Source organism: Pyrus communis, chromosome 14 (assembly GCF_963583255.1).
Source record: "Pyrus communis chromosome 14, drPyrComm1.1, whole genome shotgun sequence".
Lineage (NCBI taxonomy): Eukaryota > Viridiplantae > Streptophyta > Magnoliopsida > Rosales > Rosaceae > Pyrus > Pyrus communis.
Genome location: NC_084816.1, coordinates 4,581,201 through 4,607,404, shown reverse-complemented (window position 1 = coordinate 4,607,404; position 26,204 = coordinate 4,581,201). Strand labels below are relative to the sequence as shown.

General features: G+C 36.6%; 3 protein-coding genes across 3 annotated transcripts; 2 read left to right on the top strand and 1 right to left on the bottom strand.

Moving 5' to 3' along the window:
• The first annotated feature begins 9,709 nt into the window (after nt 1-9,709).
• On the top strand, nt 9,710-14,154 carry LOC137714719 (protein SMAX1-LIKE 6-like). The gene is made up of 3 exons (XM_068453862.1): nt 9,710-11,244; nt 11,655-11,901; nt 12,086-14,154. Exons 1-3 carry the CDS (start codon nt 10,067-10,069, stop codon nt 13,973-13,975), a joined length of 3,315 nt encoding a protein of 1,104 aa, XP_068309963.1. The 5' UTR covers nt 9,710-10,066; the 3' UTR covers nt 13,976-14,154.
• A 4,427-nt stretch (nt 14,155-18,581) lies between these two features.
• On the top strand, nt 18,582-22,085 carry LOC137714993 (zinc finger CCCH domain-containing protein 66-like). Its single transcript, XM_068454188.1, has 2 exons — nt 18,582-18,806; nt 19,564-22,085. The coding sequence occupies exon 2, from the start codon at nt 19,585-19,587 to the stop codon at nt 21,697-21,699; it is 2,115 nt and encodes a 704-aa protein (XP_068310289.1). The 5' UTR covers nt 18,582-18,806; nt 19,564-19,584; the 3' UTR covers nt 21,700-22,085.
• Nucleotides 22,086-23,862: 1,777 nt separating this feature from the next.
• Nucleotides 23,863-25,673, bottom strand: LOC137714994 (uncharacterized). Its single transcript, XM_068454189.1, has 2 exons — nt 24,770-25,673; nt 23,863-24,238 (listed from the first exon to the last, which is right to left on the bottom strand). Exons 1-2 carry the CDS (start codon nt 25,638-25,640, stop codon nt 23,910-23,912), a joined length of 1,200 nt encoding a protein of 399 aa, XP_068310290.1. The 5' UTR covers nt 25,641-25,673; the 3' UTR covers nt 23,863-23,909.
• Nucleotides 25,674-26,204: the final 531 nt, after the last annotated feature.

Below are 26,204 nucleotides of genomic sequence, written 5' to 3'. Positions count from 1 at the left end.
TTCCTCCATTTCGCCAAAATATCGTTATACTAAAAAAAATTGTTCACTCCCCAACGAGGGTTGGTTAAGTTGGCAATGATCGCTTTCTTTACTAGACTAAGGCTTAGGTTTGAGCCCTGCTGTCGACAATTCTTTTTTATGGGCGATCTGTAAAAACCAAAACAAAAGCTAAGACCCTTCTGCAAGTTCTCAAAGAGGTTTGTAGTATGCTCTGACCCTAAGATGTGGTAGCATCCTCTTCCCCTACACTTTATACTGCAGGAAAAAAAAAGTTTTTTTCCAACTAAAATGATCTATGAGATTGGCATAACTCTTCGCTTTGGTCTTTGAGATTTAAAATCGTTAGAAGTTATCCCTGAAATTGTCCACCATCAATCATTTGGTTATTCTGTGAAAATTTCCCGTTAAATTGAGGGTATTTTTTTTGTCAAATCAACCCGTCTACTTGAACTAGTGGTTTCTTCAAATTAAAAAAAAAAATTCATAGAATGACCAAAATGATTGACGGTGGACAATCTCAATGACTACTTATATTGATTTTAAATATCATGAGCAAAAATAAGAAGTTGTGTTAATCTTAGAATCATTTGTTTAACTTTATATGTGCGACAAAGTGAATAAATTTTACGTTTACTTTTGTATTTACCTTTTTACACTTTAAAGAACTTTAACGAAAAGCTTCCGGTACTATTCACTTTAACGAAAAATCACATTTTTACACTAAAAAGTCAATCATTGTACTATTCACTTTACCTTTTATTTTGTCCTTATTGTTAAAACTCAAAGTTTTCAAGTCAATTTCATTAGTTTTCTTTTTTTTTTTAGTCAACTTTTACACTTACTTTATAAGAGAATATAGATCGGTGGGATCTAAGTGGCGTTTGAGGCAAAAATTCTTCTCGGGTGCACTACGCAACTGTTATGTATGAGGCAAAAATTCTTCCAAAGTAATGAAAGACAAACAAATAAGCAAATAAACCTAATTAATAAGCTCATTCCTGATTAACGAGGATTAGTTTATAGAGCTTTTCTCATGAAATCACTTGCAAAAAGGCCTTTGCTAGTTGTATAAGATGAGTCCTAATTAGGTTTATTTGCAAAATTGGTGCCTTTGGACTTTGCAGAGGATGTGAAACGTTTTGGCCTCCTGGATCAGCGAGATCGTGTGCGGATTTGCTTGTTTTCGTTATGGTGGTTGTCGTCTCGTGTTGCTTGTTGAAGAGCTTGTATTCTAATCTCACCTGAGTCCTAATCTTGGCTTCTAGTGAGTTGGTTTGTTTTGAATCATATTTATTTTGCTCATTGTTTGCATAAACCCTCCTTGGTTTGGGTTCATGTTGTAGCAAAAGCTTGTATTTACCCCCATGTTCACATGATATAGTAGATTCTCAATCACGTAACGAGTAAGATATCGACAAAAATTGTATAGGTATAACAAATTTGTGCCCTCAAGTCTTCCATAAGTATATGTGTAAGTTTATTTCTTGAAAGACGAATTACATTGTCTGAGTTTGATTTTTACAACACTATTGTTCTAGTAATGTGAGTTAAATTTAAAGAAAACTAATGAAAAATGCTCGAAAACTTTGAGTTTTAACGAAAAATACAAAATAAAGGGTAAAATGAATAGTACTATGATTGATTTTTTAGTGTTAAAATGTACTTTTTCGTTAAAGTGAACAGTACCATGAGCTTTTCGTTAAAGTTCCCTTAAATTTATGGCTTTACTATGAATATGAATTAAATTCACGGATCCATATGTTACACTCAACAACTAAACTCATAACATAGATCTTAAACTTTTGCATATATTCACATGAGTTATATCTAACCAGTCTCGATAATATGAGTGCAAACATTTGACTTTTGCCTGAATGAAAGTCAACATCATCACTTTGCAAACTCCAAACGATTTAATAAAACTAATCACTTCTTTATTTGCTTTGCCCAAAAAAAAAAAAATAAATCACTTCTTTATTTGCAAGTCTAAAACTATTTACCAACCATCCATCTGCAAGATTAGACCAAACTACGCATAGCAAGTAACTAACCCCCTCATACTCCAAAAGATTAATGGAATATGTTTCGTCATGGTCTGCCTGAGAACGTTTTGGTAGAAAGTACTTTTGCTCGCACGTGTTTATAAAAACGCTTGTGTTTGGAACATATATATTTTTTTTAGTTACAAATTTAAGTACTCTTCGTAAATACATTTAAAAGTGCACTATGAGAAGACAAAGAATCTGACATGCGTATCTTCAAAAGCACCAGAAAAGTACTTGTAGAATCCCAAATCACTTTATTGATCTGCCAAAACTCTTTTTGTTTATTTTTATCGCATATGCTTTTTTATTTAAAACTATCTTTACCGTTCTAAAGCTATTCCCACCGAGTCTCTAAAAACTTTTTTTATTTAAAATTCGCTTTTTTTAAGCCTATATTCAATGGGAAAGAGATTCATTTCATATCTCTTCCATCAAATTTACCAATTTAAATTCTTAAAATTTCATTCAACGATTAAAAATAGGATCTTTTTTAAAGTTATAATAACTTTATCTATTATATCAAATTTCAAATATCTAGATTGATAAATTTGATAGATTTGATAAAAGAGATCCGGAGATGATCCATTTCCTGTTCCATATTCAATGGAAGACTTATATTTTTAGACCTATATTTTTATATTTGAGTAAAAAAAATACATTTGAACCCATGTTTCTTATCTTTACACCCAACTAAATAAATTTATCCACCAAACATCCAAAATTTTCCTTGAATAAATAACAATGAAAAACTAATTTTAAAACCCTAAACACACAAACAACAATAATTTCTCTAATCGCTTTTTATTTAATCCGGTGAACTCAACCCTTTTTATAGGGAAAAAAAAAAGTGTAAGGGGATGGTGGGTGTTGATGATTTTGGAGAAGGGTTGTTAGCGTTAGGGTTAGATTCATCGGATTAGATAAAATGGGTGTAGAGAGAAAAAAAAATTATGTTTGTGTTTGGGTGTATAAAATTGTTTCTTCTTTCTTATTTATTTAAGGATGAATATGGAAGTTTGGTAGACAAAATTTTCTAGTTGGGTGTAAAGATAAGATAGTTGGGTTCAATAAAATTTCTCTTCTTTTTTTTTTTCTTTTCTCCTCGGATGTAAAAGACTTATTTAAATTTTTGTTCAAAAAAAAAAAAAAAGACTTATTTAAGTTTTATAATTTGATTTTTGCATTGAAGGAGATAACTTCGGAGTTTTGAGTTTTGACAAGTTGTGTGTATTTGCATTGGAGATAATTGTGGTCAAAACTCAAATCTTATTTTTCATAGTTGAATATCGTTTTTCTTTGTTGGCATAAGTTCCACTTTCAACTCAAATCTCATTTTTCTTTGTTGTACATCAGTCATAAAATTATAATTCCGTCACTACAAATTTCTATTATAAGTAAACTTATATAAATTCACATGTATTAGAAAGTACACATAACGTGGTTGAGGAAAGATGATTTCTTTTCTTTTTTCTAAAAGCAACTTTTAGAATGGCCTTTAAAGTAGCAAATGACACGTGAGAAGTTCAAAGAACAGCTAGCAAGGTCCCATAGAGTCATGGACCATACATAATCGGCAAAACCAACCAACTGTTTGTTGTCTGGTGTGTGCACAAAAGAGGAACAGAAACCACTGAATGAGGTGGGAACTGAAGGTGGAACAAATGCAGGCATTCCAAATTGAGCAAAAGTCACTTTATGCGGAAAGTGACATTCATGGCCCATGAAAGAAAAATCTCTCCTCTATTATTAATTTAATTAACGTTGTTTATGTATGCATTCTTCGTTTTACACATATTTTTTTATATTTTTAAACGTCAACTTAAATGAAATAAAATAAATAGTGAATAAAAACTAATAAAGTGTATAAGAAATAACAAAGTTGTGTGAACAACACTATCTTTAATTTATTACCACATCTAGGTACATCAATTGTCATAATATAATTGATTGTAATTTTCTTTTTTTAAGTTTTTAATCAATTGTATTATTTACAATTCCTGTACAGGACTGTGCTTCTACCACACTGAAAAATCTATCAATAGAGAGTTTTACTTTGAGAGAGTCTCCTTAATATTTCTCATAAGCTTTACATCCAATATTTGACTTCTTACACGTAAAAAGTTGTGTTTTGTTTCAAGGACCTGATATCATTTATCTTATCAACATTGTAATATAAGCATTTATTTGATTTATTTCTCTTTTTCTTCGTCTAAAAATGATTTCTAGAAGATTTATTTCTCTTTTTCCTCGTCTAAAAATGATTTCTAGAAGATTTATTTGGTTGGAGTGCTTAGTCATTTTTATTTGCAGAGTAAATCAACAGTTATAAAAACAAGTAACATTTTCATAATAAATTACCAATTATTTTGATTCATATAGATGGCTAAATTATCTTTTAATCGAATAAAATTTCTAAAAATAATATGTAGATGTTAATGAAAAAATTTTTTTATGATTATAAAGATTGTACATTAAAATAATGTCAAGTCGTGACTCAAAGAAGAATAAATTTTTACATATAAAGAATTAAACAGAGTCTAATCGCATCTCCAAAAGCCTAACCAAATGACTAAGCAATTACATTTTAATGCGCCATACGTGTCAGCAAATCACACCTCAATAGACTAGATAAACGACTATACAAAAAAACCTAGTGGAGCTTGATAAGACTCTTTGTCTAATTCGAAAGGTTTAGGCAAAGCACATCTCGCTAACAAATTACCGCACCAGCTCCCAAAGTAAAATTTTACTCGAACTTTTGCCTAATCCTTTGGAAAATACTCTTATCTTTATTAATATTTTATCTTCAGGTCAGTTTTATTAACATCTTTGGCTAACGGCGGATTCGGAGTTTTCAAATAATTGGTCATAATATCCATCAAAAAACTTCGTTCGAAGCATATAGTGGGCACCTATCAATTCTTGCCAATATATGTTGAAATCTTATACCAACATATATCGACAACTACTATTATTTGTAAAGGTTTGTTGAGGGTGGATGGAATACCATAGAGTAACATTGAAGATTGTCAAAACTTGTCAACTAAAGTATTTTATCGAGCATATAGTACTCACAATACAGTCCCCACCCAATAAGAGAGACAAATATGATAGAAAAAAATAGAAGAAATAGGAGAATGAGATTGTAATTAGTTTTCCTTACTTGTTTATAGTGTTCAAATACAATACACAAACAAATCTACTGTTTTTGGAACGCTTATTTTCTCCTCCCCTTCTTCCCTTCTTATTTAAATACTAAAAATTAAGCTACATTATCATTTTGTTTTACCTTATCAGTAGAAAGGAAAAAACTGAGAGAGAACGGGAGGGGAAGAGAATCCAACTCACCTGTGACTAAGGGTTGGCAAGTTGATGCATGCAAGTCCAAAAGAAGCTGTCACGAGCAAAGAGCTTTTTGGTGGGGTGGGGGATGGGATCATCAGGGCGACTCTTTTGGCATTGAAAGGGTGAGAGGAGAAGAAAGTGATATGTGCAAGAATAGCACTAGCAACCATAAACATCAACTCCAACATTATAGGAGAGAGAGAGAGAGAAAGAGAGGAGAGGATGAAGGATTATGGTGCGAATATAAAGAGATTGATGGAGAGATTATGTTCACATGAAAGGTTTGAAGTTTGCTTCTAGGGTTAGTTCAGTCCAATAAATTAAATAAAATGTTTGCTTCTGGGGAAGGTTTATATGTCTTGCAAAAAATTTAAGATAGAAACATGTTGTAGGACCATTGATGTTATCGACTGTAAAGTTGAAATAAGGGAAGTATCAAATTACTCATCTTAATGTGTAGCCTAACTTATTTTTTGACCATTTACGTGTTAGTAAATGTAGAAAAAGTAGCAGATTGTGCTTTCCTACAATGATAGAAAGTAATTATGTTTGTGCACTCTAGCACGGATTCGATTCTCACTTATTCCCCTTTCCCAGTAAAACCCACTAATATTGCCTTTGAAATTTTTTTTACTGATTGGCAGATTGTGCTTTACTCCAAATTCGATTCTCACTGAATTTTTTTAAAAAAATTAATAAATCAGAATGATGTTAATTATTTTCATGCTCACAGTCACATCTGATAAGTAAACATGCTATAAGTTTACAATATTGCATTTCTTGACACGAAGTTAGGCATGCTTTGCTTACTTGGAAATGAGAAATCATGAATTTGGAAATTCATGAACGGAAAATAGGATCAACCACTTCCCCCCTAATTGAAGTCTGTTTCAAAGAGTTTTTAAAAGAATTAAACACACCAACACAGTTTCAAATCAATGCAAACGGTTCTAATAATATTTAGCAGAAAAAGTTATAAGTTCTTTAAGGTTTCAAAAAGTACTTAACATACATTCTAACATATTATTTTATAAAAAATATTGATGTGCTTCTAATAAAAATGCGTCTTAAAATTTAAAGACCTTGCTCAAAACAACAATTATACAAATCATATTGACATTTTTATCAAAAATATTGATATGCTTCTAATAAAAACGCGTCTAAAAATTTAAAGACCTTGCTCAAAACCATGGCTATACAAACCATATTTTCATCAACTCTAAGAAAGTAAAAGTGGGATTTGCTTACAAGTGAAGTCTCCTCTCCTCACATCTCTAGTTTTTCAAAGGTACGTAGTTTTCTTGTATAGATTTGGGAATCCAAGTTAGAGTTGCAGATCTTCAAACTAAGATTTTTTTATATTTTTCTTTTGGAATGAGAGAAATAGAAGTGTGTAAAGGCAAGCAAACAAGGGAAAAGGAAAAGGAAAACGAAAGGACGAAGGAAAGGACAACTACAAAGAACAAAAACAAGAAGTCAAATCAAATACCTTTTGCCCATCTTCACCTCTTTCTTTTGAAACTTTGACATATAAAAAAATAAAATAAAATAATCTTAACAAAATACTTTTGGTACTGTTTATTTTTAATTTTAAGGATATTTTTATTCTAAAAAGTTACATACTATTCACTGACAAAATATTTTTATCTTTTTGATTAAAACTCAAAATTTTCAAATAATTTTTATTAGTTTTCCTATAAAAAAATTTAGATGAAAACATCCAACCACGTCATTTGTAAGCAATTTATTTGAAAGAAATTGCTATTCTTGTGGCACCACTATCCGATAGCCCTTGTAGAATCCAATATTACCGATTTAGAGGCTTTTTAAGGACAAGTTGTATGCACTCGTTGCATTGTAGTGAATTTTGTCATAGAACATCTCTATTCATAGAGAACGACTGTCACAAAGGGCATAAGGTTACTTACATTTTGACCTCACTTAACCTTTAATTGACTATTTAGACCAAAAATAAATGGTTAATATTGAATTGAGGAAATTTTATTTTTTTGAACTTGCCAATCTACTTCGAACTACCAGGTAGTCCGAATTACACCATGGTCCAGACTACTAAAAATAACCCTTGAACCCTTTGCATCGTTTCATATGAGGATATTAAGAGTTGATCTAATCATGCAGCCTAATGAAATTTTACCCTAAAGAGAGGCTAATGACACTGAAACTGAGTCGTGAAATAATTCAAAAAAGGCCTGCCTCGCCCGTGATAGGCATATATGGTCCAACATATGACTCAAATTCCCATTAGGTCCCCCAAGGGCTTTTTCTACCAAGTGTTCAAGTGGGGGCTGCCTTGAGGATGACTCTTGGTTGGTGTTGGGTCACTCCCTCATATGCTTTTGTTGATATAACTTTGATCATATCTTTATAAATAGTATAATATAAGTTCAAGTTGCTTTCCCTCTCAAAAACTTTATATCCATTTTACACATTAAACTTGTGTTTTGTGGCCATGTAAACTTGCTAATCTAATTGGCTGATGTGTCAATTAACAGATAATCACGGTTTAACTAATTTAAAAGTTTGAGTTTATCGAAAGAGGTAAGCGATTTGGATTTCTCTTTATACGAAAGTGTGAATCACTGCTGTCACAATAATGTTAAAATTTTATTACGACATTCTGCTGTGACAAGGAAGTCACGATTGAGTTGAAGTTTATCTTCGCAACAATTTCGGTTATGTCACTTACAGAGAAAAACATGAGGTAAGAAAGTTTGAGGAAACAATTCGTGCTAATTGTTGGAGAATAAATTCCACGTTACAAATATAACAAAATAATATACAACATAATATAAGATTTTAAATTCGAATATCAAAGAGACCTTTTGTAATGAAACCAAACACCTAATAACAAGTTATTAAGTTGGATAATATTGATGATATTAGTGATGAACTATGATAAGCCTAAAAAGTTTATTACTAATAACATTACTTGCTCAATAGACGCTTGTCATTAAAAAGTAAACCACCCAACTAAATGCTAATGCTATTACATTTAGTTTAAGTTGCCTATTTTTTTTAAAAGCAGCTTCTTAAAAAATTTTAGAAAATTGGTGTCTTAACTCTGTTTGTTAAATTTTTATTTTTTCAAAATTATGGGTTCAAAACAGCAAAAATCAGAACTAGCTCTACACACGTTTCTAAAAAAATTCATTAGAGATAGATGAACAATACTAATAAATTAAACCTTCATATTGACAATCCTACTCTCATATTTTTTTTTTTTTGCTAAAATCATATTTTGCAATATAATTTACAAAATATTTGATTATTTTTTTTTTATAATTATTTATTCTCACAGCATACCATATTCAATTTGATAAAATGACACAACAATCCCAAATTAGTCATGAGAAAAGGCCATGGAATAAGTAAAAGACACATGGCACGTGTGATGTGTATATTTTACGTTAGTCCTCTTATCAATTATTCAGTTTGACATCACCAATTTTAGAAATTAATGGTCAAAAGATAAAGAAAGGCTAATTCTGAAGGGCTCAAAGCCATGACGTTGACGGCTAATGTCATCATGTTGGCTCATTTGTATGAATCCAGATCATTGCCGGATCCTCTTTGTGAAGATCTTGAAGATTCGTGAATCATTTTTATTTATCGTATATCGTGCGATTATAAATTATTTTAAATATTTTTATTTAAAATTAAAGATAAATAATATATAATAAAATTAAAAGCATAATGTATGATAAATAGACACAATTTACGGATTTCTAAGATCATCACCAAAAGAATCTGGAGAGGATCTGCTGGCGTTTGTATTGTTTCTCTGGTGGACACGGCATCAGGATCAAATGTCAATCTTCGCCCTAGCAATAGGGGTTAAAAGTAGTTAAGAACGTTGCATTCAAAAATCTTGTGCTTGATTCCTCTCACAATCATCACTTATGCTGTCTTTCGCTGAAAAATTGAGTTTGATTTTAATTTATAAAATTTAAATGTTTGTGTAAGAGCGATTTCAATTGTTGAGTTTAGTATAATAAATTTATAGTTTAACTATCACAGATATATTTTAGGTTCGATTTTTGGTACTAGTGAAACACACGATAGTGGTTAGGATGTGGTTGAAAACACACAATAATTATCAGGAGAAACTGAAATGTCTTTATGAGTCCTTCAAATTCATGAAAAAATGGCAAATTCGATATTAAATTAGGCTAATACACTACAAAATTTTCGTACAAATCATGAAGATGTCACATATTCTGATGCATTGGACGACTGTATTTTTACATAACTGAATTTGCATGTCGAATCCCACTTATGCATTGTGGAAGTCATGGCCAAACTTTTCCAAAACAATTAAAAGCCGAAGGGAAGGAGAAGAAAGAATCGAATTTATGCTGATGCTCAGTTCGTATTAATGCCTAATCCAAGGTCCCACCACCTCGCCACACCCCACGCCCTAAAACGGTTGCTACACCCGCGGCATTTAGCAACCGGCACACAACACAAACAGAACCAAAATCTCTCTGTCTCTCTCTCCATTTTATACTCCTCGCAGATTGCATAATTTAATCGAAGCTTTCTCAAATATTTTTCCATATTTTATTTCCTTGTCAGAAAGGCGGGATTTTTGTGTCTTGGTGTCTATCTATCTGTGCATATATATTATTATATTTGATTAGACACGCTAGCCGGCGATGCCGACGCCGGTGAGCGCAGCGAGGCAATGCTTGACGGACGAGGCGGCACGTGCTTTGGACGACGCCGTTGTTGTAGCGCGCAGGCGGAGCCACGCCCAGACGACGTCGTTACATGCCGTCTCGGCCTTGCTTTCCTTGCCGTCCTCGGCCCTCCGCGACGCCTGCGCCCGCGCCAGGAGCAGCGCGTACTCCCCACGTCTACAGTTCCGGGCTCTCGAGCTCTCCGTCGGAGTTTCCTTGGACAGGTTGCCGTCGTCCAAGGCGCAGGATGAGCCTCCGGTCTCGAACTCGCTCATGGCGGCGATCAAGCGGTCTCAGGCGAACCAGAGGCGGCATCCGGAGAGCTTTCACTTGCACCAGATTCACAGCCAGCAGCAAGCGGCGTCCCTTTTGAAGGTTGAGCTGAAGCACTTTGTTTTATCTATTTTGGACGACCCGATTGTGAGTCGGGTCTTCGGGGAAGCCGGGTTTCGGAGCTGTGATATAAAGTTCGCGATTATTCACCCGCCGGTCACGCAATCCACCCGGTTTCCTCGGACCCGGTGCCCGCCCATTTTCCTGTGCAACTTAACGGACTCGGACCCTGCCCGACCCGGATTCAGCTTCCCTTTTTCCGGGTTCGAAGACAGAGACGAGAACTCCAGAAGAATCGCCGACGTGTTGGTTAGAAAGAGCGGGAAAAATCCGTTGCTAATCGGCGTTTGCGCCGGCGACGCTCTGAAAAGCTTCACCGAGGCCCTGCATAAGGGTAAAGCGGGGATTTTTCCAGCTGAAATCGATAACTTCAGCGTGGTATCCATTGAGAAGGAGGTTTCTGAGTTCGTCGTCAATGGCGGAAGCGAGGAGGAGATGGGTTGCAAGTTTGAGGAGGTGGGTCGAATGGCTGCGCGTTGCTCTGGAGCTGGAAGTGGTGTTATTGTAAATTTTGGGGATTTGAAGGGTTTAGTGGGTGAGGGTATGGTGGCGGAGGAAGCTCTGTGCTTTGTGGTGCTGCAGTTGAAGAACTTGCTGGAGATTCATGGTGGGAAATTACGGTTGATTGGCGCGGCTGCGAGCCACGAAGTGTTTACAAAGCTTTCGCTTTGGTTTTCGACGATTGAGAAGGATTGGGATCTTCATCTTCTTCCCATTACTTCTTCTAAAGCTTCAATGGAAGGAGTTTACTCGAAATCCAGGTGGTTATCTAACTCTGTTTTTTGTATTTAGTGCAAATGCTCAATATGCTCTTTTGTGGATTGATGCTTGATGTGTGTCTGAAGTTGCTTGAAGCATAATTTGGTTGTGGTTTCGAGTTTGATATGCGAAAAATATGATGTTTTGTACCGCAAAGACGAGTATTGTTTGATTTCATTACTCTGGTTTAGGCTTTATAATTTTCTTTTTGAATAGAACTGATTTCAGAGTGAAGAGTGTTTGATCCATATATGCATTCACGTCCCAACGTACATGTTATAATGTTTAAGTCGATAGCAGTGGTATACGTTGCGTGAATGTATAGAGTGTATGTTCCAAGTAATACACTTAAGTGTCTGACTGTTCTGTGCTCGTTGGATCTCACAGTTCCGTGCTCATGATATACTTACAGTTTGATGGGGTCCTTCGTTCCATTTGGCGGGTTCTTTTCTGCACCGTCCAACTTCAAAAATCCATTGAGCAGCACATATCAATCGTTTAGACGTTGTAATGGGTGCACAGAGAAGTATGAGCAAGAAGTTGCTTCTGTTCTGAAAGTAGGATCAACTGTTTCAGTAACTGATCCGCGGTCAGATAGCTTGCCTTCTTGGTTACAAATACGCAAACTTGGCACTGGCAAGGGCGATGATCTAGCAAAGGTGTGTAACCCCTTCGAGTTAATTTTATGGATCAAGTTGGAATAACTTCTGTGCACACATAAGCATGCCTTCACGCACAAACACATGGAGTTTAACGAGCATGTTTCTTGTAACTGGTTGGATTTTTATCTATTACCTGTATTTGCTCAAGCATATGTGTAAGTGTGTTTCATTATTCATGCAGACCAAAGATGATAAAACAACAATGAATGTTACAGTATCAGCACTGCAGAAAAAATGGGATGATTTCTGCCGACAAAATCTTCACGCTCAACCATTCCCTAAAGTGGACATTTATCAAGCAGGGCGTCAAGTTGCATCTGCTGAGGGCTCCCTAGCCGTTTGGGATAGAAAAGAAAACAGTGGTGAGGACTCATCTCCAAATGAAAGTGGATGTGCTATTCAATTTCACTGCCAGCCGATGGACATGCAAACGAATTATCTATCAAAACAGAACTTGCCTGTGCAAGTAGTTTCTGATGCTGAGAATACCAGCTTCCAGTCCGAGCTATTGGTAAAAGATTCAAAGGGTCAGCGAGTTGAACTGGGAAGTCCTTGCCGAACTACTTACCCCATCCACAATCTGCCCACCAACTGCACATCTTCTGCGTTGGTCACTTCTGTGGCAACAGATTTGGGATTGGGAACATTATATGCAGCAACCAGCCAAGGGCCAATAAGTCCTCAATTACAAGATATTAAAGGGAGTTCCCGCCACCTCTCTGGTTCCATTTCTGCTGAATTTGATGCATTGAGTGAAAATAGTTCACACCAAATAGCTCAGTCCTCCTCCTGCTCTGCTTCTGATCTTGGAGGGCAGATTGATCCAAGCGATATCAAATCACTTACGAGAGTTCTCACAGAAAAGGTTGGCTGGCAAAATGAAGCCATTTGCAGTATCAGTCAAGCTGTGGCACATTGCAAATCTGGTGGTGGAAGGAATCAGGGTTCAAAAGTTAGAGGAGATATATGGCTGACTTTGATTGGACCTGACAAAGTCGGAAAGAAGAAACTTGCTTTAGCACTTGCTGAGATACTTTTTGGCTCCAGAGAAAGGTTAATTTCTGTGGATCTGAATTCCCAAGATAGGGGTTACCAATCAAACTCAGTTTTTCAATCCGAATGCGCAGATGATTACAATGTGAAGTTTAGGGGTAAGACAGTTGTTGATTACGTTGCAGGGGAGTTAAACAGGAGACCTCATTCAGTGGTCTTCCTTGAAAATGTCGAAAAGGCGGACTTTATAGCCCAGAGGAGCTTGTCCCAGGCCATTAGGACTGGCAAGTTTCCAGACTCACATGGGAGAGAAATCAGCATTAACGACATAATCTTCGTGACAACCTCCACTATAAAAAAGAGCAGCAAAAGCCACTCTGTAGAGATTGAACCCCATAAATTTTCTGAGGAGATCATACTTGCCGCCAAGAAATGTCAAATGCAAATTCGGAATCATGGGGATGCCAACCAAAGCAAGGGCATGACTGTGACGGTTTCACCAAGAGAAGGAACCTCGAACCCATATTCTTCTGTAAATAAAAGAAAGCTGATTGACACCAATGCCTCCATAGAGCAATCCTCTGAACTACAGAAACGGTCCAACAAGCAATTAAGGAGCCTTCTCGATTTGAATCTGCCAGTAGCGGAGACAGATGAGAACATAGATTCTGAAGATTGTGACAGTGACTCCATCTCCGAAAACTCAGAAGCTTGGTTGGAAGGTTTCCTCAATCAAGTGGACGGAGAAGTGGTTTTGAAGCCATTTGATTTCGATGCACTTGCTGAGAAAATAGTGAAGGAAATCAATCATGAATTTAAGAAAATATTCGGATATGAGGTTCAGCTGGAGATTGATTTCGGAGTCATGGTTCAGATGCTCGCAGCTGGTTGGTTATCGGACAAGAAGAAAGCCGTAGAGGAGTGGGTTGGACAAGTTCTCAGCCGAACCTTTGTTGAAGCACGCCAGAAGTTCCGTCTCAATGATCATCCACTAATGAAACTGGCTGCTGCTGGAACTCTTTCCGTCTACGAGCAAGCTCCCGGCGTTTGCCTACCTGCTAGAATTAGTCTAGACTAATTTTTTGCTAAACTGTGCTTTTTGTAAGTACATGTACGTATACCGTAGCTTTTAGCATATAGCATTTGGCACTAGAAAAGCCTCTGTTTTTCTAATCAGTCCTATAATTTATTGGTAAATCCATTTTGTGCTGTATTAGTGACTTGTTTGTAAGAATGTAAATGTTCCTGTTGATCTACTACGACGGTTCAGTTTTGTAATTTGCATTGTGTTGTATTGTCAGTTTAGCTTATTTACTCGATGGAAAAACTTATATACATGCGATTGAGACGTCAAAGTGCTGGTATCTCAAAGCAATAACGTAATGTTACGCCTTTCATAGTGGTTGAGGTGAGTGTGATACCTATATATATGAGTCAGGCATCCTAAAGCTTAATTTTTATAACAATAATGCCACACTAGTGTAAGTGCAATATATTGTACCACACTCATGAGTTTGATATTTTGAACGCATGAGTTCAATAAATTTGTATCATGCTCAAATTTCCCGGCCTACTATAAAGATGTGATTCCTATATGTGTTCAATATATTGATGCCACGCTCACTGTTTCTGGCAAAGGTCTTAGGTAGGTAAATTAGACCACATAGAGTGGGCTAGGAATACCATAATACCAACGTCTTGCAGCCCATAGTTTATGTGCTTGGGCCTCTTTAGTCAATGTTTTGGGTTGGATCTCTGAACAACTCTCTGCCCCTCCTCTGTATTGGGGAACAAAACACTTGGGTCCGGATCCGAACTCAACGTAATTGTGTAAACATTAAAGTACACAATAAAAAAAGGTAGGGAATACAATAAAATTTAAAAACTCGTTTGGAACTATTTTAAAAAAAAAATAAAGCATTTTTGATAAAAAAAAAAAAAAAGAAAAAAAAAAGAAAGAAGTTTTTTGAATAAATTTTTAGTAAGAATGCAAGTGAATCTTAAAAAAAAAAACCTCTTAAATTGCTTTTGAAACAAAAAAAACATTTTATCTATAAACGATTTCAGTTATTTTAAAAATTATTCCAAGCGAGCTCTACACTCTCATTCCATTGTTTTGCTCATTTCTCCCCATGTTTTTTAAATTTTCCCCAAAACAAAAAAAGACCACACACAGCAGTGACACCTGTCCCTCTAGTAACATGACATTTGTGCATTGTTTGTCATCCAACTTTCCCTTCACACTTTATGAAAAAGAAAAAACAACAATTGAGATTTTGGAAGAAAGTGAATGTGAATGCATTCACTTTCTGAAAAAAAAAGGACAATTGAAATTACCCTTTCCTTTTAGCTGATTTTCTTCATAATTTTTCTTACTTTTATCATCTAAAGATAGGTAATTCGATCGTGTTCATACAAGTAATTAATTTTTAGTGTCGGAACGTTGTGTGAAATGAAATTCTACTACTTTACGTCGCTTTTTCACAAAGAATATTCAAATACTTTTCAATACTGTTTCAAAATACGAATAATAGCCGTAAAAAAAAAAACCAAAACAAACAAACAAACAAGAGGAGACCAAAAACAAGCATACACTGTTCCAGGTATCAATATCTAATTAGAATCTAAAAACTTTGATGCTGAAAGGATTGAACTAGAGTGATCACACACACATAAGATGTCGTTTTCCACCGAAGTAAACGACATAAAATGAAACCGACATGCCGCTTATCTTGTATTGCACGTAATATTTGATGTCGTTTTCTCACTTGCATAGTCAAATTTGGCTTTGGATTTTTGGGACACACTTTGAGCCGTTGATTTGTCCATTGTTCATGGATCGGAGGATGACCGTCCGATTGTCTTTGGGTTCAAGTTGGAAAGTTTGCTTTGAAGAAAAGTACCAAGCCATAAGATGGGGCTTGTCCACTTAGTCATCAATTGTCACTTCGCTCTTTGTCTTTCAACTCAACTTAATATTCCTGGCTTTTAAAAAATATTAAATGATTCCTATAACTCTGGTGTACTAGTTAATGTGCTCACGTTAAATGCTATATAACCAAGTACGGAGTGGATAACTGTTGAAAACATTTAAGTAGTAAGTCCACTTCAAGATGAGTGCTCTCCTATTTTTGACTTCTCAGAAGCCTCCAGTAGCACATCTAAGACAACAATGAGTTTTCTGGCCCTGTGAGGGTGGAGTAATAGAAGTTTTGAGAATTCTAGGTTGATTGTATCCCTTTAGTGGGTTGTGGTTCCCTTAAATGAGTATTATGGTCTTGCTGAGTGGTGATGACTTGATGTGGTTTCGTTGTATGACAATGAATTTTGTGTGCTACCAATACAAGTCTATTGTGTCTCTTGTCATTGTAACATGCATGTATTAGTGTCATTTGTTTCTATGTGCATACTTTGTACAAAAATGGATGGCTCTTGAGCTTCTATGTTAATTATGCCCTAGTTTGCTTCCAAAAACTTCATGTGTATTGCTCAATCATCATGTGGATGCTCTTATTGTGGACAACGTTATTTTTAACTTGGTAGCATATGATGCACAAATTTGGAACTTCCAGGATTTTTAGTTGGTACCAATTATCACCGTCACCGTCACCACTACTAGCATATTTTTTTAACTACTATCCCTCATTTATATATTAATGTTTCTATACACACGTTAAATTCTGCATTCAAATTTCATTGTTATTTTATGTTAATTAGACAAAAAAATTCACAAATATACAAAAATATAATTTTGTCATTTTATAATAAGAGAGCTGTTATTCTCATCCTAATGTCTTATCTTCCCACCCACATTTTTATGAATTTTTTAATTACAAATTTGTCAATTTGTAAAATGACTAATAAGGACCTTAGTTACTCCCTTTTGCAGTACTTTTTTTTTTTTTAATAAAAAAAAAAAAAAGTTTGGGCATGATAACTCTCACGCTATGTTTAGACGATTTGTCTCCCTTAAACCCTAACCCATCTTTCCCATCTCCTTTCAGTCAGAGAAAACAAAAAGAATGAACTTAGAAGATGATGTTTCTATTGGAAGAAGTAGATGATTATGTTTCTGTCGAAGAGGTAAAAGAAAATTTTATGTGGGTCATCTTGATTTGTCGAATCATATAATTGAAGTATAGCTCTGTGACTTTTTATTTCTATATATATATATATATATTAAGGGTTATTTTAGAAATAATAGTGGGTGAGAAAATAACATTTTAATTTTTTTATAATGGGTGTAAATATAACATGGGTGGGAAAATAAGACAATGAGGTGGGTCTAACAACTATCTAAAATAATTTTTGCATCCAAACACGTGTAAGGAATCAAATCATTGATTGGATTTTGTAATGACATATATATTCTTGGCGACTAAAATAATTACATATAGATTAAATTCAATTGTGTCACAATTGGAGCACTTACTAAATCATGACAATTACAACTTGTCTATAATTTTTATTTTATCTCACCATGTGTATTTCAACCTATTTATTTATTACAACTTTTTTTTTTTTTCAAAAAAAAGAAACAGAAATGATTGGGCCATAATAACAAATGCGCTCGTCCAAAAAAGCAATAACAAAAGTGCATGTCCGGTCTCGGTTTTTCGAATGTAGCAAGAAATGATACTTTTTACCTCGTCTCTTAAGAGGCAAAATCTTGTATATGTAATGAAGCAAGAGTAAATTAAGAGGAAGATTAGTACATGGTTTAAAGATGATGGCGATGATTAGGCTGAGATAATTGTGGAAAACAAGGCAATTTGCAAACCATTCAATTTAATTTTTTTTAAAAAAAGTCCAGAAAAAAGGGGACAACTTAAATGGGAGAGCCCCACGATGGTAGACTTTTTTTTTTTTGCCAAATTTATCTACCAGAAAAAAAAAATTCGAAGAAAAAGACTTTTTTGCTCCATTTATTACGTCCTTAATTTAATAAATTCAAATATTTATTAGGTTGCAGGCGAAACGAAAGCGAGGGTTCTAGAAAAAGCATCGAGCCTCTCTCATTCGTCGATGGCTCCAAGAATTCCAAAGTGCGCGGTGGACAACGACTACCACCCTGTACCGATAGCCTCACCGGCCGTCTCCACAACCCTTCGCTGACAGACAAATCATCGACCTTACAGTTGAAAAACTGCACTCCCAACAGGGAAGAGATCCCCATCTCTCTCCCATCAGAACCCACCAATTAATTAATTTAAATCATTAAAATTTAATTTAACGATTACAAATAAGAAGTTTTTAAAAAATTATTAATTGATTGGAAGGAATCTCCTCCCCTCCCAACACATTGATTCAAAATTACCAACCTATAAGATATCTCAGTCGTTTATGTTTCAGTGACAGTGGGCAAAAAACTATGATGATCTAGAAGCGAATTGGTTCTTTTCCTCCTCGGATAACGGACGGTGGAGGTATCGCCGCGTCATTTGTAAAGACAAAAAGGCGAAGAGCGGTGACCGTCCCGGAATCTGCACACATCACTCTGGTGTGGTCGGTTCCACAGGATCGTCGACACGCGGCCATCCGCTACTCGTGAGCTCTTAGATATTTTAAAAACGGCGGGACCCACTGGAATTTAAAAATAAAACGAATTTATTAGCTTCTCTTTTAATTTGCTTTTTTTTTTTAAAAATTTTCTGGAAGAAAGAAGTTGGGGGGGGAGAGAGAGAGAGAGAGAGAGAGAGAGCACTTGCATATTTAGTAGGCTCCTTCTATTTTTACTGGAGAAAATAAAAACCATAAAAACTCAGAAGGAAGGAACGAAAAGTCTCTGTCTTGGCTAATAGTTTGGTATTTTTGTAGAGTTAAAAGAGGAGGTTGGAGGAGTTGGGTTTTTTCTGAGCAACTCTGAGAGTTCTTTCTCCCTTTGTATATCATTTCTCTGCTGCAGTAAGGTATGCCCGTGCTCTTTAATTTTTGTGTGTTTTCTTTGTTTAATTCGATAATTTGGTGTGTAATACCACTTGGGTTTTTGTTTTCTGGAAGTTTTTGTTGATTTTTCTGTTTGGTTCTTGAGAAAATGGGTGTTCTGAATGAAAGTTTGGTTCTTTTTCTTTGATGGGTTTGTTTGTTATTTGTTGGGGATTAAAAAAGTTGGAAGAAAGAAGTAAAAGAATTGAGTTTAATTGAATTTTAGTTCTCTTTTACTTTGATGGGTTTTGTTATTTATTGGGATTAGAAGTTTGGGAGTAGAAGAATTTGTGTAAGAGTTGAGTTGTGGATTGGTTTACTAGAAGGGGGTAGAGAGAGAGAGAGAGAGAGAGAGAGAGAGAGAGAGAGAGAGAGAGAGAGAGAGAGAGAGAGCTGTATGTGAATTTTCTTTTCCCAGTTTCCTGGCAACCAAACAAGTTGGGGGTGTATTTGTTATGAGGGGCTGTGTTTGTAACAGATTTCTGTTTCAGTTTTTGCTTGAAATTGGGTAACATGTGCGTGTTGATAATATGGTTAAATGATGACACCAAAGTTTGAATTTTTATGTTTTGATCAAATCCGTAGCACACCTTTTCGAATCGATCTTTATGAATTTTTTTTTTTTATGCCTTTGGATGATTGAATTTCGCTCTTTGTTCGTGTATCTTTTTCCTCCATTAAGTGCCCATGCTTGTGATCTTGCTGACAGAAGGTGTTTGAATTGATGTGTTCTTTTTATAGGAAGAGACTGTCTTGAGATCCATGTGCAGTGGTTCCAAGAGGAAACCTTCTTCCACTGATATGGTCATGGAGCGTGAGAAACAAGAAGGGATGCGGTATAGCTTTTCGATTTTGCTTGAACTAGCAGCCTGCGATGATCTTGAAGGGTTCAAAAGGGCTGTCGAAGAAGAGGGTCATGATGTTGATGAGGCGAGCTATTGGTACGGGAGGCTGATTGGATCGAAGAAGTTGGGGTTTGAGGAGAGGACGCCCCTCATGATCGCTGCTATGTTCGGTAGCAAGAACGTGTTGAATTATATTCTTCAATTGTGTCTTGTTAATGTTAATAGATCCTGCGGTTCAGATAGAGCCACTGCTCTTCATTGTGCTGTTGCTGGTGGCTCTGCTGCTTCGGCAGAGGTTGTCAAGCTCTTGCTTGATGCTTCTGCTGATTCGAGTGCTCTTGATGCTAATGGAAACCAAGCTGGTGACTTGATCGCATCTGCTTATGGTTCGAGCTTCAATTCGAATAAGAAAGCTTTGGAGGGCATGCTCAAGGGTGTTCCCAGTATTGATGAACCTTTTGACTTCTCGGAGCAAATGATTAATGAGACAGAAGCTCAAGAACAGAAAGAGATTACAACTCCTCGTGCTTCGAAAGATGGAACGGAGAGGAAAGAGTATCCTGTTGATCTCTCTCTTCCAGATATCAAGAATGGGATTTATAGCACAGATGAGTTTAGAATGTATACTTTCAAGGTTAAGCCTTGCTCTAGGGCTTACTCACACGACTGGACAGAGTGCCCATTTGTCCACCCTGGAGAAAATGCAAGGCGGCGTGATCCAAGGAAATATCATTACAGCTGTGTTCCTTGCCCGGAGTTCAGAAAGGGGACCTGCAGGCAGGGAGATGATTGTGAATATGCACATGGTATTTTTGAATGTTGGCTTCACCCTGCCCAGTACCGCACACGTCTTTGTAAGGACGAGACAGGATGCACAAGAAGGGTATGTTTCTTTGCTCACAAGCCGGAAGAGCTTCGTCCCTTGTATGCTTCGACAGGTTCTGCTGTGCCTTCTCCGAGGTCATTCTCAGCCAGTGGTGCTTCTCTGGATATGGGGTCAATTACCCCACTTTCCCTCAATTCTCCATCCATGATGATTCCTCCTACGTCAACTCCGCCCATGACTCCCACTGGACCTTCTTCTCCTAGGAGTGGTTTCATGTGGCAAAACAATCCAAACTTTGCACCCCCTACCTTGCAGCTCCCAGGTAGCAGGTTGAAATCTACTCTTAGTGCTAGAGATATGGATTTTGACATTGACATGCTTAGCCTGGAGAAGGATCGCCGAAGGCAGCAACGCTTGATAGATGAGATATCTGGGTCCCCATCTAACTGGAACAATAGCTTGTCTCCTGCATCGCCCTTTTCTGCCTCTGGGAATCGAACAGGGGAATTGAATAGCCTGGGAGGAGTGAACCCTACTAACCTTGACGACATTTTTGGATCTGTTGATCCTGCAATTTTGCCTCAATTTAATGGCCTTTCGCGTGATTCAACAGCATCCCAGTTACATTCTCCAACTGGGATGCGCCAAAACATGAACCTGCAGGCCCGTCCCAGTTACTCTGCCAGCCTCTCATCCTCTCCTGGAAGGGCTTCTTCGATGTTTGGAGTTGATGCATCTAGTGCAGCTGCTGTTTTTAGTTCAAGGTCAGCTGCATTTGCAAACAGGAGTCAGAGTTTCATTGAGCGTAGTGCTGGCAACCGTAACACTGGAGTTTCTTCTTCTGCTGATTTTGGAACATTAAGGCCCTCTAACCTTTCAGATTGGGGCTCACCTGGAGGCAAATTAGACTGGGGTATGCAGGGGGAAGAGCTGAACAAGCTGAGGAAATCTGCTTCTTTTGGAATCCGAAGCAACGGAAGCAGTTTCCCAACAGCTTCATCCACTATGCCAACACATGGTGATGAACCTGATGTATCATGGGTTCAATCTCTTGTCAAGGATGGACCTCAACCCTCGCAACAACGTGGGCAATTTGGTTTCGAGGATCAGCAGCAGCAGCAGCATAACCCTAACAACGGAGGTCCAGAAATGCTCCCCGCTTGGGTGGAGCAGCTGTACTTTGAGCAGGAGCAGATGGTGGCTTAAATTGATGAATCCCCGGAGTGCTCTTTTCGTTGACGTTTAACTATGTTATTTTCTTTAGCCATTTTAAAATTTTTTATCGTATTCATCGTAAGTAGGTTGAAGGAAACCGGAGAAGAGAGGAAATAACCCGACGGAGAAGAGAGATAAGTCAGTGCAGAATGCAAGTTCTGTACGTAGTGTTTCCTTTTAATTAGTTCGTCTTCACTGTAATCTCCATGTGAAACTCAAGCTGAAAGATGCTGAAGAACATGAGATAGCCTTTCCCCAATGAGATCATTAATTATCAAGTTAATTAAGATGTTTTTGGTCGACTGTATAACCTTATATGTATCACCAGCTCTTACACTGATGAATTATTCATAAATTCATAATATTCATATCCATTTGGCCAACTTTATGTTTATCATGCTGAATTTTCTGTCTACATTTACTTGTCAACAGAAAGATATTGAGAATCTTGGGTGTCATCGAGTGTTTATACTCGTGCATCACTATTTCTCATCCTATGATTACATGATGAAAGAGACATGAGATGTGTTATCTTGTGATTAGACGATGAAAGAGAGATGAGATGTGTGGTGTGACACGTACGCACACGATGACATGGGAAAACCTTTCCTTCCCGTTTGAACTTGGAAATACAATTCCCCCTAACCCACCTCCCAATCTTGTGCAATCAGAAGTATCCAGCTTTTAAGACTTTTTAACTTACCGAAAAAAGGATTTCCACACCTTTTTTTTCACACTCATATTCGTTTATATCCGTTGATTCTCTTTTGATTCATTCAATCTAACAGTTAAAAACTACACTGGAGCGTAAAGATGACAAAATTGGGTGAAAATCACTTCCGTTAATCGATCTTTTCCTGAAATCTGCATATTGCTTTTTGGCTTTCCAATAGGTGAATCTCTTCCCAATCTTCCTAATCTCTGTACTTTTTCCACCTTTCAATCTGCTTTTTAGGAGTTGGGTAATTGCTAGTGGCATGAGCACTAGATAAAGAAAGGATTAGTGGCTTCAGTCCCAACACCCAGAGATGCCTTGGCCCACAAGTATCAACACTATACCTTAAATCCAGGGAATTTGATATTCTAAAGTTTCTACCCACTCATCTTCAAACAGTAATATCACAACACATGTACCCTTTTAGATTGAGGTTAAACTACCTACTTTATTACTACTAAACTAATAAAAAACCTCCCTTAATAAAGGTTGATATGGGGGGATTCACCCACCTTTTAATTTTCAAAACAAGAAAGCATTTTTTCCTCGACAGAATAACAACAAAGTTTGATTGTATGAATCTTAGAATGTTATTGTGCTCGATTTTATGCCAAATCTTCTGTTAACTTCAAGTACTCCATATTCATGATCGTATTTTCTAATTAGTGCATTTGTAGGTCTTTGTTTCACATGTTCAAATCACCTTGAATGATTTTCTCTTATCTTCAATTATGACTACTCCTACTTTACTTCACATATCCTCATTCTTAATCATGTCCTTGTTCATATGCCCACACATTCAGCAAAGCATTGTCATCCCGCTATACTTATTTTTTGCATGTATTGATGCTTGACTGCCCAACATTCCTTCACACAAAGCTTTAAGACTCTAAATTTTGGTCTTACTCTACCTCACGCTGGTCTTAATCATTTTAAAAGTTATCTTAGTCAGGCAGTCGTGCCGAAGTTTCTATCTTGATGGAGATCTCCATGAATATTTATTTACTCTAGTTTACCAACTCAAGGTTATTTCTCTTGAAACTTGACCATAAAATTTAAACGAAAATTTGTTGCTTCAATTACTTGACCAGGAACTGCCTCTCTTGGAACCCTGGTGGCTAAGTCGTAATAATCCAAGGGAAGATGTTCCTACTTTAAGTACAGAGGATAAGAATTAATTAAGCATCGTTATAATGCAAGCTCGAGAAAGAATCTGCCCTACAATTAAGATATGTCGGTAAGTCGTACAACACTTATCACATGACTAATTGATACATTCCCTTGTGTTTGAAACATTCTTCATGCTACTGAGATAATGTCTCTATCCCTCTGCATCGAAGTTCAAATCTAACTCTTCATAATTTAAATTTAATTAAGACAGATTTACTATCGCTTGAACGAAGAAAATCTATGCTTCTAATAAATACAATATTTTGTTGGTTGATTTGATTTATTTTGATGCCAAAATTTACAAAGGTTGTACATCTTACAGGTTCTGAATTTCCATGGGAAAATCAGCAAATTGATCTACAAGCTCGTCTAATAATTGACCAAGAATCTGTGACTCGAAATCTGCACCAATGCCTGCAGATATAGCTTCAAAATTCCACGTGCCTTTGTTTTTTATGATCCAATTTGAACCGACCAATTCAGCTTCAGTCAGCCTATAAATCTCACTCCACATCCCAATATGCTTTGCTCTGTGAAATTCTTTCTTCTTTGGTCCAAGACGATTGCCTTGTCTTGTCTTTGTTCTTATTGCATCACCATTTGGACAATTTTCTTTGCATGAATTGGCTAAACTTGGATCTTCTTCTGTCACAAGAAAAATATTAATTTTAATACATATAACGATATTTTATTTTAAACTAATTTAAATTGCAGAGAGAAGATTTGAAGTTGAAGACATGGGAGAAGCACATTCCCTCTAGCTAACACGGGCCACACGGCTACGCCCACATCTGCTAGGTGGTTTAATATTTATGAGTAGGGTTTGGCTGATGGATGTAGTCAAGGGTAGGGTTTTCTGAGTTTTTGTACGAGTTTGTTGATGGATCAAAGTTCAAGTACCAATTTGAAATCGACTCTAATTTTTGAGTAATTCTAGGTAGTTTAACCACCGAATTAAAAAAATAAAATAAAAAACATAACAGCAAAAACACTAAACAAACGCTAATCCCTATATATAATATTAAGTTTAAAGAAACCCCTTTATTTTTTTGTTTAGCGTCCCTCTAATTCTATTTTTGCTTCAAAGTTAAAACCGTACTTAAATAATTTGCAAATGACTGAAACAAATAGTGCAACTCAAGTTGAAAAATGGCCTACAAAATTGAGGAGACAAACCTGAAGAAAGGACTTCCGGATCAACAAGAAATTGACCACAATCGAGAATCGAAACCGGGGTTAAATCTTCTGAGCTGAACTCAGATTCTACATTTTTAAGCACATCACATGTAGTCTTCTTCTTCTCTATCGTCTTTGTAGCAATTGAAGTACTTTTTGAATCTTCATCAGAAGTGCTTCTATCTGAAGTGCTTCTGCTTCTCATCATCTCTCTCCCATTCAAATCTTTCAAGGTCCTTCTGCTTTGTCCTTCTTGAAGTTGCTTCTTCTTCTCTGCCTTTCTTTTTCTTCTGTTTTCGGTTTTTTCGTTCTGTTCCTTTTCACATTTCCTCCCTTTTGTTTTTGTTTCCTTGCTTTTCCTCTCACTCTCAAAGGTGAGAACAAAGAATTCCTCATTATCTAGCTCAAAAAATGTAGGCATCTCTCTAAATGATTGACTCGACTTTACCCGGTGATGCTGCATTGAGTCACATCCATCGAACCGGTCAGCAGAATTCATCGATTTGCTGCGTGAAACTGAATTTTGGGTTGATTGGCTGCTGACCAAGTTGTCATCTGGAATTGAATCCAATCCCATCAGCCTTGCCACCATGCTTGGAGTGGCAGAGATCTCTGTTTTCTCCCCTGTTTTCTCATTGGAATTGAAATCTTGATCCTTGGAACTAGATTCCACAGAATTTTCTTCTTCTTCTTCTGTGATGTGGTCAGAAGGGTATGTGGGGAAGCTACCATAGCATAGAATTCTGCGCAAAATTCCGGCAATGCAGCCGGGGGTGGCGCTTTTCGAACTGCACATTGTTGCATCAAAAGCAGTGGTGGTGGATGATGATGAGCATGACGAAAAAGAAGGGGAAGAAACTAGTAACTTCATGATTGAAATTGGAAGAAATTAGTGAGTGAGTGAGTGGGGTTTTGGTCTGGTGGAGTTTCAACTTTCAAGTTGGAAAAAAGTGAAAAAAGAAGGATGAAAAATGCAGTGACAAAAGAAAAAGAGAGATTCAAATTTGTTTTGTAGTAGCAAAACTGCAAAAGCGTTTAGAGACAAGGTGGGGAGAGAGAACTGGCGGCCTGTGGATTTGAATAATGTGGTGTTCAGGAATATGTTAACAGGCGCATGGTAAAGTCAATTTTGTACGAAATGTTGTCACATGGTTAGATTCAGTCACATTATTGAGAGGAATGTAAAGTACAGTAGTCCACGCTCATGGCGCGTCTAAGTTGTGATGGATTCGTTTAAGGGCGAGTGAAGATTATTACCCCTACTCGCTCATTTTGCTACCGATATGTTCCAAAATTTCGTAGAAGCTTGTTATGGTGTATGCTGTTTGACAAAAGTTCCCAAAGAGTGTTGAGGTATATGACGAGCAAGGGCAAAGTGACGTAAGTATGGACTATTGGGTTGGGAAGGAAGACAAACAGTTGTATGGATTTGGGC

Bases quoted from the DNA above. Each gene is read 5' to 3' on its own strand.
- LOC137714994 (XM_068454189.1), bottom strand. From the start codon at position 25,640: ATGAAGTTACTAGTTTCTTCCCCTTCTTTTTCGTCATGCTCATCATCA. The intron at 24,239-24,769 runs GTTTGTCTCCTC...TTCTTGTGACAG, and splicing joins TCCGGAAGTCCTTTCTTCAG to AAGAAGATCCAAGTTTAGCC.
- LOC137714719 (XM_068453862.1), top strand. From the start codon at position 10,067: ATGCCGACGCCGGTGAGCGCAGCGAGGCAATGCTTGACGGACGAGGCG. The intron at 11,245-11,654 runs GTGGTTATCTAA...ATATACTTACAG, and splicing joins GGAGTTTACTCGAAATCCAG to TTTGATGGGGTCCTTCGTTC. The intron at 11,902-12,085 runs GTGTGTAACCCC...TTATTCATGCAG, and splicing joins AGGGCGATGATCTAGCAAAG to ACCAAAGATGATAAAACAAC.
- LOC137714993 (XM_068454188.1), top strand. From the start codon at position 19,585: ATGTGCAGTGGTTCCAAGAGGAAACCTTCTTCCACTGATATGGTCATG.